Genomic DNA, 16,374 nt, shown 5'->3' with positions numbered 1-16,374 from the left:
TACAATAAATTGAACGACACGTCACACATCTCAATTCTAAAGTAGAAACGCCCACCAACAGTTAAAATGATCCTCAAAACACATCCATATCACAAAAATATCATAAACATCCTGAACATTATTGGCAAATTTTGAATATTAACATATCATCATCATATATAACACAATTGCATTTAGGTATTCCCCTCCCTTAAACAGAAAATAGAAAGGAGAAAATTGCTCAGCTAATGCATAATTGACATAATAAACTAAAAGGCATCTTCAAAGTCTGTTGAAATTGCTCACAGCTCAAATCAAACGCATAACTGAATTAATTTTTGAATCAAGAGGCAGCTTTGAACACTGTTGGTGATTCTTGTCAAGTCCCAATGAACCATCTAGCGCGAAGCAAAAGGAAAGATCTCCCTTCCTGGCCCCGAAATGAAAATGTAACAGCAATTGCCATTCGACCTACCTTATAAATATATATAGTCTTCTAGAGAACCTCACTTTCAAGCCATCAATGTGGAAAAATACAACTACATAGAGAGGACAACAAAAAGGGTATATCAACATATGCAACTAGCTCCATTCCCGTATGCAGATTAAACCCAACATTGTAACATTAGGCACCAACCTCTTGTATGACAAATCAGTTGATCTACGTTCTGTGTGATGGAAATACAAAGCGAATCTACTCCTAAGCATGATTTTCATCATGAGCTTTCTGAATTCCAATCCAGCGTGCATAGTCAACCCACCTAACGAATACAGTAAACATTGCAGAAAATGAGGCAGCCAGATAAGGCAAGATGAAATATGGAGCAGGGATGTGAAGTGAAAAGGAGGATATAATATATTCATGAAAGCATAGGGTACACTTACAATAATGAACCCAAGAATGTGTTGCCAGTTCGTACAGCAAAACAAAGAGCACTTAGCACAAGTTTCTGGTTGTGGAACATGGGTTCCAGTATCCGTTGTTCAACAATACCAGCTAAAAATTGATACCTGCATAAAAGAAACATCAGTAACAGGCGCAACAGCTGATTAAAAATATCACCAGTTAAACCTACGGAGTATATGAATTTGTGGTACCCACATCAATACATAATCAATTAATCATTAAGTTAATAGAAACTGATATGTCCAGCTAAAACTACAAGGACTACAGAGTATAATATTTTGTGTGTGCAGCAGCCCCCCCTTCCTTGTTCTGCCAGATGTAAACAGACAAAAAAATTCACAGCAAAAAAAGAAAAAAAAATTCTAACCAATACTTAAACGTACCTCAGGTTGCTTGAAACTGCCATATACACACCATAACCCACACTGGTGGATAGTATAGGAACAGTCTCTACTTCATCAGCAGCTGACTTATCAACAGCTTTACGTGCGTTGATCACTGCATTCGTTATGGTTGTACCAACCTGTAAAAATTAAACCCATCATCATGCTTATAGCTTCGGACATTCAGTAATCTCTGTAAGGCAATAAATATCACCAATCTGAACAATAACATGTAGGGGCATTGGAGAGGATTTATGAGAGGACATATAACACGCAGCATCATCTATTATAGACTATACAACAGCATGCTTTATAAAGAATGACATGTGAAAGTCGAGAATGGTGAAAATTGCAGTTTTATCCCTTCAAAAAAGTTAAATGAAAAGTTTCAATGGTGACAAAAAAGCTTAGATATAAAATATAAACCATAGCCCAAATCCCATACTTCCTAAAAAGAAGATGAGTACATAGTTGAGAATGATCTTAAGTTACCAATGATTTAGATATATATTGCCAAATATAAAATCCAAGCAATATTTTTAAAGTTAGAGAACGTGCTAGGTTTATCAGAATAAGCACAGAAATCAATAGCATACCAAAGAGGATGTAGTGCCGACAGCAAAAAGCTTTGCCCCATTACGCTGCAAAAAGAAATACATCAGATTGTATCAATTATAGCTTCAGAATGAAACTCTTTTGTCAACATAATTCAATGCTTGAAAAGTTAAAGTAAGTTAAAACAACCCATGGAACCATAACCAATGAACTTACCACAATAGCCCCCATCCTTTGTATAAATGAATACGAAGCACCACCAAGAGCAATCTAGAAATAGTCCAAATAGAGACAGTATAAGAGAATTAGGGCTTGTATATATAGCATACATCAAATCTGACACATAGTAAAATAATCAAACACAAGTAATTTTGCACCAACTAAAGACCTGGAAAGCATTATCAGGACAGCTGTGGAAGAACTTCGTAATAGCTCCAGCATTCAATGCAAGAGGTTGCCGGAGGGCTACAGTTGGAGCAGGAAGATAGACGAGCATGAAATCCGCAATGACGGCCATAACCTTTTATAGAAGCAATAAAGTTATCAAAAAGTAGTATCAATAAAACACTTGCATGCAAATTCAAAACTGTGAGTTCATGATGACTATGAGTATTCAATTAGCTAACCACAATTTGAAGAGACCGAAAATGACTTGGTAGTTAGGAAGGATATGAAGCAAGTAGATTTGCATGAGAATGAGGTATTCGATCATAAGGGATGGAGGAGGAAGATTTTTGTGGATGATTATACGGAATAATCACTTTTGGTTCATGTAGCAGACCCCACTTATGGGATTAAGGCTTTGATTGATTGATTGAGAGCTCATCTGCCATTCATAACCTATCCTGACTATAACCCCAGCCTTGGCACTTCACTTAGTAGGGTGAGAGGCACTTGTTACTAACCTAGCTGATAGACTGGTAAATAACTTGATTTACACTAGCAAATAGCTTGATCAGCTGTTCTCAAAGGTTATTCCAATGTTCAGACATAAAAAAATATGGAGTACAAGATGAGATTAGCAATGAGACTACTGACTTAGTAGGATCATTTTATACAATTCCATCAATGTATACAAATGGAAGAAGCCAGGGTATCTCGATTACACATCCCATTTTCTAGATATACTATCAGGTAATCACATGAGAAAGAAGAAGCAAGAAACAATAGAGATGAGCATGATACATCAAGTCAAACCAATGGCTGGATGACAAGTAACAGTGAATGCAATCAATTGTAGCATACTGCAATTAACATACCACATCTGCAAAAACAACTTCCAATTCGTTGAAGAAATTCTCCTTTCTCTTCTCATATTCTGCAGCAGTCTGAACCCAAAAAAAAAAAAAAATCATGTCGATCAAAAACAATTATTAATTGTTCAAATGTGTCACATGGTAGTTAACAAGGGAAGGGACTCGAAAGTCGAAACATAGAGACCAAAGAAGAAGATGAAGAGAGAAGTGATCTATAACAACAAAGAAGATCACAGGAACCAGGAAGCATTTATAAACAAGGAATGACCTCTTTACTTAGTAGTATAATATTAGGAATCTAGGATTAAAAAGTCCAGCATAATTTATTGTGATTAAAGCAGGACACAAGAAAATGATAAATTCAAACATCGATAGAACTTTACAGCCACATAAATACATTACCGAGAATGAAAAAGCATTCTATTAAGGAAAACTGATATCCTCTGTTTTTGTCAAAACCATTGGTGGGTTGCAAATTATGAAATTAGTATAGCAGACACTGGCTGGGCTCCAATTACAATTATCGAACTACTCAAATTTTCCGATGCAACATATTACCCCGCTTATCCCACTTCATAACAGTGCAAATGGCATCAATATTATAAATTGACCAGACATTTCTGGGATTACTAATCTCAAGAGCTTAGCACAATTTTCTCCTTAAAGTGATACCAATATGGACTCAAACACTAAAGATGCTTCCTTATTTACGCCATTGATAATTTGATATACTCCTCGAGTCCTCGTTTTCAAATACACTCATCCCCATACACCATACACCACCTTAAATAAAAAAGTGCGCTTGATCTCCTCATACCATATTTAGATACCTAAAGGCTAAAGCACCTCCTTCCTCACCAAAACTGTCCAAGTTCGTAATTTCCACGCTCTAAATGAATATATTCCCAAAAAGATATCATCACACTAAAAAAAGTATACCTCCACAATCATAAAAGTACACTTCCACACTCTCAAAAGTATATTACAACACTCTAAATGAATATATTCCCCAGCATTCAGCTCTGTTGTAGAAGAACAGCTTCAAACACCGCGAAACACAACAAAGATAAGGGTAAATTCAAGTTTCACTCAAAGATAAATATGTGAATATATCTCCTCTTACAATCTAATCATTTTCTTTTATTTTTTAAATGATAAAAGTAAAATAATAAGGTGGGGCTCCCGAAGATAATCCATCAACAAAGTAATTACTATCAAAACATTCAGCATTACATAATGATCAATGCCATATTTCTAACAATTCTATATTGTATCTAAATTAGAAATATCAGAGGATAACATTATACGTAGTACATTGTCATCAAATTTATTCAAAAGTATAAAATTTCACCCCAAAAACAAAATTAAAATTATATCAAATATAAAACAAATTAAGAATTGTTGAATAAATCAAATTGAAGAAGAACAAACCTTAGTGAAGACACCAACACCACATTCCATACCAACTTTGGCCAAAAACAGATCATCAGCCAACAATCTTTCTCTAAACCCTCCGAATTGAAGCAACCATCGCAAAAACGCCGATTTCTCGAGTTCTAGATACTTCCTCACAATCTCCACCGGAATCCTACCTTCTTCAATCGCAGTCGCCAAATCCTTCGGCAAACTATCAACCGATCGTCCGATCTCCGATAACACCAAAAATGCATCCTTCTTGTTCTTACTATCACCAGAATCATCGTCATCACCACCTCCACCACCACCACCGCCGCCTCCGGAGATTCCGCCGTCTCCGGAATCACCGCCGGAGTAACTGAGAGGGAGAAGTCGGCGAATGTGAGAAGGAGAACGACGGAGGAGGTTAGAGGAGACGGAAAGAGGAGTGAGTTGTTTGGAGGAGAAAGAAAGCGTTAATGGCGAAGGAAGAAGCGGAGGAGAGAGATTCCGGCGATGGTGAAGGTTGAGGTTGGAAGGTGAAGAGGAGAGGGAAAACGACATGGCGGCGATCGCCATTGTTGAGTTTTTTCAAGGTTTTTGAATTTTGGAGAGAGAAAACGAAAGGTGGTTTTGTTTGTTTTTTAGGTCTAAAATTTTAGCTCCAATTTTAATGGGAAAGAAAAAAAAAAGTCAAACTTTGTCTAACTTTGAGGATTTTTAAGTCGTGTGATTAACTTAACGCACTTACTATTTTGATGGTCGTTTTAAAGTATAGAATTAAAGTTCCTCTAAATTAAGTGTGTTATTAGGTGAGACTCTCATTAATTGTTTAAGAGTTTAAGAAATTAGTAGTAGTAGTTACTAGTTAGCTCATCCCTTCGTCCATTTTGTCTAACTTTTTATAGTTCATATAATGTGCCAGAGTTTATGTATGAGTTATGAAGTATTTCGTATATTCTTTGCAGCAAAAGCAATTTTAGATATCAGAATTATTTTAAAGTAAAGGTTATCGAAAAAGTAGACGAAATACTTCCTTCGTTTCAATAATATTGCAATAATTACCATTTAATGAAGTTTCACAAATATTACTACATTACCATATATGCACGTGATTTTTTCCTCCTCATCACATGGATCCCTATCTTAATTTCTTTCTATCTCTCTCCTTATCTTAAATTCCGTGTCTTCCCCCCCTTTTTGTAATATTAGGAGAATGGAGGGAGTACAGACATAATTTATAGCTTGTGACTTGTCTAAATCTAAAGTTTCTTGCAAATTCTAACACAAAAAAATATTAGTCCTTTTATTTTAGAAAGATTTTTTTTTTCTTTTTGGGTGTGTGTGTGTCTGGGTCTATGGGCTCGTAGCATAATTAAAAGGACCTCCTAAGTAGTATGATGAATATGGTCCACATTTACCACAGCAAGTCCAAGAGCATTTTAGGCCCAATTTTTCAATCGCTAGATTAGCCCTATCCAATCCACAATCTAAGGGGGTATTTGATTCACAGAATATAGGTATGAGGTATGAGTTTAGAATGACTAAAACCTATATCATATGTTTGGTTGTCAAAAGTATGAATTTTAAACCCACACCTCAAACCCATAAGGTATGGGGTTTAGAAACTTTGGGGGGAGGTGGGTTTGGCTCATTCCATTCCCTTAGGTATCAAATAAAAGGAGGGAATAGTGAGACCATTCCAGAATTGAACCTAACACATGGTATTAGGTATCAAGTTCCAACCCAATACCACCTTAATTCCATTCTTAATTCCAAACTCATACCACTCTGCGAACCAAACGCCCCCTAAATAGTTTTGGAAAAATTGACGCAAGATTGTCGGTCTTCTTTAAAAGGTTCAAGTTTAAAAAGAAAATAATCCTTCACCATTCTAAACACCCACCCCTCTCTTTAGGTCCAGTTCTCGTCACCTTATAACAATAATATTTAGTAAAACAAACCACTAAAAATTCAATACGTGATAATTTTAGTGGATTGCTAAACATCGCCCGCAAATCTCCACATAAAGCCCACAAACTTATATTGAAGTTACAATATTGCCCTTGACCTTAAAAAAAAAACACAACCTCAATAAAAATCAAAGTACGGGGATGTCGAGGCTCGTGGCGGCAAGGTGGTTGGCTCGTGGCGGCAAGGTAGTGGTGGCTCGTGGCGGCAAGGTGGTGGTGGCGCCAGGTCCGGCAGCCACGTCCATCGGCCTGGCGTCTGGGCAGGACGCCTAGCCACGGTGAGTGGCGTTTGGGACAGGCGCCAGTCACTGGCTGGGCGTCCTGCCCAGACGCCAGGCCGGTGGACGTGGCTGCCGGACCTGGCGCCACCACCAGCCACGGGTCGTCCTGGCCAGGCGCCCCAGCTGCCTTAAATTTTTTTTTTTAATTTTTTTTTTTTTTTTTTTGGAAAATCAGAAAATTTTTCTAATTTTTTTTTTAATGTGTTTGATTTTTTTTTAATAATTATTAATTTTATGTGTTATTTTTTATAAGTCTAGTATATATATTTTTTATAAAATCAAATAAAAAACATAAATTTCCACATCCTAAATCAAAAAATAAATTTAATAAACATAATTTTTTTTTTTAAAAAAAAAGGCAAAAAAAATAAAAAAATTAAAAAGTAAGGGCGGCGTCCAAACCAGACGCCAGTGCACTGGTGGTGGCGCCTGGCCTGGACGCCAGTGCACTGGTTGAGGCGCCTGGGCTAGACGCCAGTGCACTGGTTGTGGCGTCTGGCCTGGACGCCAGTGCACTGGTTGTGGCGCCTTGCCTGGACGTCCTTGCCATGGTTCCGGCGTCCAAACTAGGCGCCACCTCGTTTTCCGTCGAAGACGACGTATCTCCGGCGACCCTCGCCTCTCCGGCCTCCCTGGGCAACCCAGTACGACTCCACATTTGTTAGATCGAGATTTGTTCACTTTGGGTACGATTTTAGAAATGGGCAAAATTGTCAAACCATGTCTAATTTGTGGGCTTTATGTGGAGATTTGCGGGAGATGTTTAACAAATCCCTAATTTTAACCGATTTACCCATCATAATAAGCTAGGAACTATTTTAAGATGGAACCCCTCTTCCCCAATTTAAGACTATCCTGAGTTAATTGATAATTGAGACCTTTTAAAGAAAAATGTCCACCACTCTAAACACCCACCTCTCCCTTTGGGCCCTATTCTCCTTTTCCTGTCAAAAAAAATAAAAATAAATAAATAAATAAATATCATGTTGACAACACACTCACCCACCAAGATATAAAAACATAATGATAACATGATATTATACACGATTTATATGTTATATTTGATCATATTTTATAGTGTTTTCTTCATTCTCCTGATCTTTTGGAGCTATTATTCTTCCTATTTCGATATTGCTCTTCTCGATTTGTTTGTTTTTGTATTAGTAGGAATAGGGCTCGATTTGCTTGGAATTTGTTTTGGTCGCGAGATTTTTTTTAATGGAGTGTTTTAAGCATCCAAGAAGCGTCATAGAAGCTTACTTCACAACTTGGTTGTGGGCGTTTATTATTGGCGCAAAGGAAAGTTGAAAACAGGTTGCTCCACAGCCTGGTTGTGGCGGTTTCGTCCGTGCCACAACCCACCTGTGGCAGCTCGTTTTGGCTGCATATAGGAGTCCTATTAAGATAGAAATATCTAGTTTTATGCTAGGATATAAATAAGTTTTAAATAGTCTTTTATTTATCATTTGCATACATTATTTTAGAGTTTTGGTATGATGTTCTTCTACAATATTTTCTAGGGTTTTACTTTCAAGATTCAAGATTTCATAATTAATTCCAAGTATTGATTTCTTCTCTTAATTCTCTTTTTTATTATTGTTAATTATGATTTCTTTATTGAATATCATTCTTGATTTCATGACTATGTGTGAGTAGTTTCTTTATTCCAAGATCTAGCGGAACCCGAATATGGTTAATGCATGATTTAATTCTTTAAATTCTCTAATGATAATTGTAATTGATATGCTTAATTGATTATGCTCATGCCAATACTAGATTAGGGATAATTAGTATTGTTATTAACCGTTTTTTTTTAATCGCAACGAGAGTTGGGTTTTAACGGGTTTGGATAAATCAATTAAGGGTTTGAAGTTCATCATGTGAGTAGTTGAATGGATGATTAGGAAGTTAGAGTAATGTGCTCAAAGTCTTTAATTTACATGATTCCACGGAAGTAGGCTTGATTGTGATTAGGGAAGCCGTTGATAACTCGGGAGAGACCATTGGTACCATTTAGGGACTACTTTTTCTCGTTAATCAATTGAATTATATGTTAGGGGTAGAACGACTATTGCATTAATTGTATTCGTGGTGATGCTTGATCTTGGATGTTTTTAGCATTTGATTTATTATATTACTTAGATTTAATTGCTCTATTTAGTTCTGTAGTTATTAATTCTCACTATTACTTTGGTTACTTGCTTAGTATTTATTAATTTAAGTCTGTTTAATTAGTCAAACCATAGTCTCTTGGGATTCGATCCTTACTTGCCTATCTACATAGTAGTGGTCTTGTTAGGTTATTTTTGTTAGGTACGCGACACACCTATCACATAACACAAACCCACTATTACAATGAGTCACATAGTGGTTCAAGTCAAGGATATTCGCACTTCAGTTGTACACCATGCCAACACTATAAAATTAATGGGCTATCATTTCTATCAATAATCACTTGTTGACCCATCCATTCCAAGAGTCAAGATATGTAACGCACTAACGTCTTGTTTGATAACTGGTTATAAATAATGATAATGGAAATAAATTTATATACAGAGTACTTGTATAATTTGAAAAGAATCCATGTCCTAATATCCAATCATGGATGGTAATAGAAAACATGAAGAAAACACATGTTTGGGGATGAGATTGTGTTCCGATGAAGATAATAGGTTTTTTACATACTAAATTACAAATAAAATCAAGGATATTTTAGTTTTTAACACCAGACAAAAGCATAAAAATGGTTTTTTAACACCTCCCAAAAAAAAGTTTTATTTTAACACCAGATAAAAAATTAAAACTTTGAAATTACCACCATTTAACGGAAAAATGAGGTGGGTTTCACAATTTTGTTTTTCCTCCAATTTTCACACGACATTTTCTCTTATTTTTTCTCTCTCCTCTCTTTCTCCTTCATTCTCTCTTCCCAACAATGCCCGACGAATTAAACAGCGAAAAACCAGCAATAATTTGAAGGCCTGGAACTAGCAATTCGAAGGCCAAGAAACACGCAATTCGAGGGTAAAGATCCAACTGTGTTATTAGATGAAGATTCAGCAATTTTAGGCTGGAATTTGACGAGTTTCGCTGCTCAAAGTCCGTCGAATTCGCACCCAGATCCCGGTGACTTTGCAGGCAAAAACCGACCAAGTTCCGGCAGTAAAATCCGGTGATTTGGGCAGAAATCCGGGAGTTAGGGTTAGGGTCATTGGACGCCAGTGATATGGGTAGAAATCCGATGATTTGGGTAGAAATCCGGTGATTTGGGCAGAAAGGCGAAGGCGAGGAAGAAGACGAAGATGTCGACTATGAATTTGTTGATGATGAAGAAACCTTATTGAAGATGGCGATTTGGGCAGAAATTTATGAGTTTATTAATTAATCAGAATCAAAATCAAAATAATTACAATGAAGAATCAAACCCTAAAATTGAAGAAGTTCCCCCAAATTCACCGACGAATGAAGACGAAGAATCACAAATTCCAGAGGGGGTTGTACGTGTTTGATGCTTCTTGATGCTTAGTGATTTCACCAAAAACACTTCAATGCATCCTCCTTGCCCCTGGAAGAACGGTGGAATAATTTATTTTTTTTTCATCTTGCCTTTTTTGCAACCGAAAATGTATCTTTGAATCATCAACATTGCAGTATGTAGTACCTTTGGCATTAAATTAGACAGATTTTTTATTTTCCTTTTTTTATTTTATTCAATTTTTGGGGCATCAATTTGTTGATTGGTGGTGGTCCTAAAATTGTATAATAATTGAGATTGAATGAAGGAGGAGGAAGAATTGTGTAATATTTAAGAATTGAATGAAGGAGGTAAGAATTGAATGAAGGAGGAGGAAGAATTGTGTAATATTTAAGAATTGAATGAAGGAGGTGAAAATTGGAGGAAAAACAAAATTGTGGGACCCACCTCATTTTTCCGTCACGTTTTCCGTTAAATGGTGGTAATTTCAAAGTTTTAATTTTTTATCTGGTGTTAAAATAAAACTTTTTTTTTGGGAGGTGTCAAAAACCATTTTCATGCTTTTGTCTGGTGTTAAAAACTAAAATATCCTAAAATCAATTATTATTACTACAATTTATTATCGGCTACCAAACGGACATTCGGAGAAGTTCAATGGAAGTAGGGAAAAGACGAAGCATGAGCAAAATGTCATCCACTTTCGTTGCGCACAAGATTTCTCTCTCCATCTTCTGCCCTATTAGCATCATCACCAACAATAAGCAATCGAACTCTACTTCATGGGATCGTAAACCTACATCATAGCCATATATCAGACAATTTTTGCTTGACCACATTTAAGTTATACTTTATCTGTTTTTATTAGATCCCTCACTTTTAGACAATTTTTGGTATATATATATATATATATATATATATATATATATATATATTGAAAAATTAATCTCATTGACACTAACTTTGTGGTGTTTTGCAATTATTGATATCAACATGTATCACTTATTGGATTAACACCAACTTACTACAAAAATAACTAAATTGACGCAAATGACACTGAGTAACCAAATATATTTTACTTTAAACCCTCATAATAATATAAAATTCTTTTCCAACATTCATTTGCTTGCAAAAGTTCTTATTGTGTTGGAAAAATAAAAAGATAATATATTGATGTGGAGTTAGCTTGACTCTTTAGTGCTTTTATGCCAATTTTATTCTTTTTTCAGCAAGTGTATTGTCAATTTAGTTAGTGATATAAGTTCGTGTCAATATATGCTGCATACTCTAAAATTAATATCAAGAGTGTAATTTTGCCTACATTTGGTTTAGGCTGTAGATGTAGTTTAAAAAGTGTAGCGAGGATCAAAGGAAGAATGATTTAAGAAATTGGAAAAGTTAGTTATGACAAATGGGTAATAATTTCACAAGCAATAGAGAGATATAAAAACATGATGCATCTAAAAAAGCCAAATGAATATGACTCGGACGAGATTGAAAAATAAAAAAGACGAAAAAAAAAAATCTATGGTAGCATTTTAATTTCAAGCACTAAAAGCTCAGTGGTTTATCATTGATCACCACTACCTTACGTTCAAGCTAAGGTTCTAAGTGTTATCATCATGGAGTATGAACCATAAGAGAGATGGTGTTAACAAAAGCAAGCTATCATCAACCAAAAGATGAGACAAAATTAACATTGTTATATCCTGTTCATGTCGAATTGATTGCTCATTGCAACTTATTTTTAGAATTTTTGAAAGATAGCTCACGTCTATTTGTACACATCATCGTAATGGTCATTGACGTAAGCATAGCAATAAGTAGTGACAATGTTCTATACTTCTATGTACTCCCTCTGTCTTCAAAGATTGCCGCATAGCCACCCTATGTTCACTTTTTTAAGAGGACATATGCACGACAAAGTTGAAGCATGTGAATTGGGTGAGAAGATTAATGGGACTAGAACAAAGTTTGTGAGAGTAAAGCAGTGGTTTCTTATATTTATTACTGGTAATAATATGAGGAAACTTAAGAAAACATCCACAAATAAAAAATAAGACAATCTTTTAAGGACGGATGGAATATACAACTGTACGTCTATACGTACCTAAATACATTTAATTATTCACATCAAATTGTTATTTTCAGCATCTGCGTCCAATTGAGTAGGAAGCTGAGGAATCTCTACGTTTTACATTACATACATATGCACAGTTCCAAAGCTTGACAACAGACAACATTTCAAAATTAAGGACCATCAACCTAATACAACTTGACATTTGACAACGTTATTAGTTTTATTATTATCTATACATCAGAAATTCCGAAGCCATAGTTTGTCAGTATTTCATTCAGTAGGTAGCATGTGCATGTCCATGTCCATCATCAATGTAATATTGTCCCTATAATAAGAACCACAAACCATAATTAAGGTATACGTAACGGTGTAACACCAAATTAGCATGCATTATACACCATATTGTAGGCCCCTTAGACGTTGAATTGTGGGTCATGGGCAACCTTCATGGCAAGGGCAAAGTGATGGGCTGTATCGGGTGGGTGGTGCTCGACCCTGGCTCGATCCGGCACTACCCACCGGCCTTCACTGTTCCTCACCATTCCCTTGTTGTGATCTTGCCTCCATCTAGGTGGGATGCCATACTCACTCTTTAAGAAGTCGGAATCTTTGTTAACAAGGGCAATATCCCTCTTGTTGGCCAGACTAAATTTCCTTCCCTTTCCACGGTAGCCATCGACAAGGTGCAAGTGCGCCTCAAGGTTGTGGGCGCAACTTAGGTCTGCGGAGGGCTTGAGGAAAGGTGAATGGGTTTGGTCCAATGCGAACTCGGTCCCAACATGAGCATAGCTCCAAGGGAAATGGACCGTGTCCTCGAGATACTTTTGTAGCTTGTTCTTCTCATTGGCAATGAGGCCAGGCATAGTAGGGACTTTATCATGGACATTGACGACTCTCAACTGTTTAACTTCTAGCTCATCACACCTTTCCTTGAACTTAAGGTTTCCGACTCTAGGGCTTGCAAAGGAATATACCGTGACTGGTATTTTCTTAGTTTTTTTCTTCTCATCTCGAACGATGTTGAGCCTCATCTCGGCTATGTCATATGCACTTAGTAGCGCGAGAGCTCCCCCTAAGCTGTGCCCTGTCACTGTTATGCTGAGCTTCTCACCTTTGAATCGCTCTACAAGCCGTTTTACCTCTGCAAGGACTTGCTCACGAGCTGAAAATGAGCAAAATTTGCAGTTTTCTTCCTTGGTGGTGTATAGATCATTAAACCCTGATTCAATTTGGACAAGTGGGTTATCTCTAAAGTGGGCAGGGCGGAGTATGTTCTTAAGATCATGGATCCACTCTAAATACGTGACTGTGCCCCGCCACACGATGAGTATGTCTCGGCGCCCAAGCCTCTCGATCTCCTCTTCATCACTGGTGACTGCAACATACCCCATCCAATTTGCATGGGGGCTCCATATGCTCCTGATGCTTGATGATTTCCGGAAAAATTTCTCTAAGTTGATGTTTGAGGTTGCGTAAAGGTATCTGTTTGTTGCAAATAAGTTAGAGGTTAGAACTATATGACATCCACAAAATCATTTTATTCATATGTAAACAAGATGAAACAGAAACCAACATATTAATCAACATGCTTAGCTAGGATAATTAAGTTACAACCACCTTCTACACATTATAATTGGCCCTTTAGACATCCTACAATAATCATTTCATACAAACTTCCAAGAATAATTTCAACCCTACAATTATAATTTCATACAAGAATAATTCAACCCTTTTATATTTCAATTGATGGACAACCAACATCTCAAGGAAAAAGAGTTTTAAATATATTTGGGATATATTTTTACTGATACAGTAATAATTTGAAAGATTGATGCAGGCAAAGAATTAAGCCATATTTATGTGCAAAACATTCTTAAGATGATTTTTAGTTTAATACAAGTACTAAAATAAAACAATTTTTACCTGTTTATGTCAAAAAGATTCTATTACTACACATACCGGCAGATGTGATAGCCATAATGTGCCATGTCCATCCTCTCAAAGAGCTCTGCACGTCCATACTTGCAAGACCCACAATACTTTGAGTGAGGGTCGAAGTCGAAGGAGTCATAGGAAGATTGAGCAAACTCCCCATATCGAAGTATCTCTTGCCGCAGATGGGAGTTCAAGGGGTCTAGTAGCCCCTCCCAATCGTTGAGTCCTTGAACTTCCCTCCATATTTCTCGCAAAAACCTTGGACCTTCCTCTGCTTGAAGGTCTTGCTTCAGCTCGCGAATAAACTCACTCTCTATTTCTTCCTCTACAGACGACGATCCTTGTAACCTTTCGACTAATGCACTTCTTACCGTTCTACTAGACTTGAAGGAACGGTTTTTTGTTAAGCGGCATCTTTTAGAAAACAAGGCATGATTTGAGGTTTTGTTTAGGTTCCATGCATGAGAGAATGATTGATTGTGGGAAGGTTGTTCTACTAGCATGCCTTGAACAAGGTTAGGAGAGGATATTAGACAAGCCATGAAAGGATAAAATATAGCTAAAGAATAGGAAAATATGTGAGTTTATACTAGCTTAAACAAGTGTTTTATAACAACTAAGAGCTCTAATAATGTTGTACAAATATTATACAGTGTAGCTTAATTGGATCTCTTAACATTAATTTATGAATATTTTGGCCTATTATATAAGATGGAGAGGATAGACCGAAAGAGTGCCACATATTTTAGGTCTAGAAAAAGTGGTCCAACATTAATAGCAACATGGAATATAGAAATTATTCACAAGCAACATAATAATATCTCACACTGTCAAAAATTTCACGCCATTATTATTAAGGTAAATATCGAAATAAAAAAGGACAACATATAAGATGTACAAAATAATTTCATAATGAGTTGAAGAAATTTCTTGAAGAAAACTTTAGCAGGGTAGGGTTGCATATGTAAATGATTCAAGCTGAATTTTGTGAAAAGTCCTTAAAAACTAGCCACTCAATGAGATAAGGATATCCCAAAAATAGAAAGGAAAAAAAAACTACTACCCATAATAGTAATGTCTTGTCAGAGGATTTTTTCACTATCCTTTGATTTTTCTCCTTTTCTAGAATGTTGCCAAACAATATGGAGTAGAAATTTATTTACCCATGATGGCATCTGGAATTGTGAAGATGATATCTAATTTGATTAATCACAGACAAAAGTAATTGTGATGGTACTTTGGATGATTATTAGGGTAATTCTCTAAAGAAGTGAAATACCAAATACTGTATTTTTTTGAAGTAACTAAATACTATATTAGTTCTTCAAGGCACAATAAAATATACAAAGATAAAACAAACTTTTGTCTAACTATAACATCTTAATCTTCAAATGCCATCACATTTTAGTCAAGTCCATTTCCAAGAAGTGTCAAGTTTGTAACATTTTTGTTGAAATTCAATATTGTTTTGGAGAGTGGAATAACCGTCTCATAAATCAGAGATTCAGAGGCATCATAGGATTCATAGCCAACAATACAAGAAAAATAATATAAAAAGGCGCACATCCTAGTCTAACTGACATTCCCTGAAAAATTCAATTACGTCTTTAAAGTTTGAAACCATATACGAAGAGAGTGATAACTATGTAGAGTTGATTATGGGTCGGAACACATCTAAATAAAACGATCTGGTAGGCCGAGCAGACCAAAGACTAAAAAAGTTGGGCAAGTGCTTTTTGGCCAGGCTACACAAAAAGGCTCAATCATTCAGCCAAACAACACATTGCCTAGTACATGACGAGGTATGCACTAATGCACTATGCACAAAACTTATGAGAAAGAGTTATGAGTATTAATCAGTAATCATCTCTATGTAGACAGATAAAATTGCTATATATCAAGCCTTACCTACATAAACCAGTCCACTGTTGAATAATAGATGTTTAATATAACGTCCTGCATAGTTCTTAAATTGGCGAAGCTAATTTTCTAAGATGATTTTCACCTGATTCTTGCAAAAAAAAAATCATCTGTAATCTATTACTGTAACATAATTATTTCGTTTTCCTTTCATTATTTTACCTGCTCAAAATATTACATCACTTAGAAATTTACCTACGTACATGAAAATGTGATCCTCATGTTAAATGTGTCAGTT

The 16,374-nt window shown here is 36.0% G+C and overlaps 2 protein-coding genes across 3 annotated transcripts; both read right to left on the bottom strand.

Moving 5' to 3' along the window:
- Nucleotides 1–67: 67 nt before the first annotated feature.
- Nucleotides 68–5,140, bottom strand: LOC110736245 (protein RETICULATA-RELATED 4, chloroplastic-like). 2 transcript variants are annotated; one of them, XR_002514223.1, is made up of 9 exons: nucleotides 4,512–5,140; nucleotides 3,084–3,152; nucleotides 2,213–2,344; nucleotides 2,041–2,094; nucleotides 1,866–1,910; nucleotides 1,270–1,409; nucleotides 865–990; nucleotides 617–740; nucleotides 68–518 (listed from the first exon to the last, which is right to left on the bottom strand). XR_002514223.1 is itself a non-coding variant. In XM_021916417.1 (8 exons), exons 1-8 carry the CDS (start codon nucleotides 5,052–5,054, stop codon nucleotides 680–682), a joined length of 1,170 nt encoding a protein of 389 aa, XP_021772109.1. In that variant the 5' UTR covers nucleotides 5,055–5,140; the 3' UTR covers nucleotides 68–679. The 2 variants fall into 2 exon arrangements, 1 of the variants encoding a protein (XP_021772109.1); XM_021916417.1 differs by having other exon boundaries at nucleotides 68–740.
- Nucleotides 5,141–12,251: 7,111 nt separating this feature from the next.
- On the bottom strand, nucleotides 12,252–14,902 carry LOC110736244 (phospholipase A1-Igamma3, chloroplastic-like). The gene is made up of 2 exons (XM_021916416.1): nucleotides 14,241–14,902; nucleotides 12,252–13,763 (listed from the first exon to the last, which is right to left on the bottom strand). The coding sequence occupies exons 1-2, from the start codon at nucleotides 14,756–14,758 to the stop codon at nucleotides 12,695–12,697; spliced, it is 1,587 nt and encodes a 528-aa protein (XP_021772108.1). The 5' UTR covers nucleotides 14,759–14,902; the 3' UTR covers nucleotides 12,252–12,694.
- Between the last annotated feature and the right edge of the window lie 1,472 nt (nucleotides 14,903–16,374).

This window comes from Chenopodium quinoa, unplaced genomic scaffold, assembly GCF_001683475.1.
Source record: "Chenopodium quinoa cultivar QQ74 unplaced genomic scaffold, ASM168347v1, whole genome shotgun sequence".
Taxonomy (NCBI): domain Eukaryota; kingdom Viridiplantae; phylum Streptophyta; class Magnoliopsida; order Caryophyllales; family Amaranthaceae; genus Chenopodium; species Chenopodium quinoa.
This window is presented reverse-complemented; position numbering and strand designations above follow the sequence as displayed.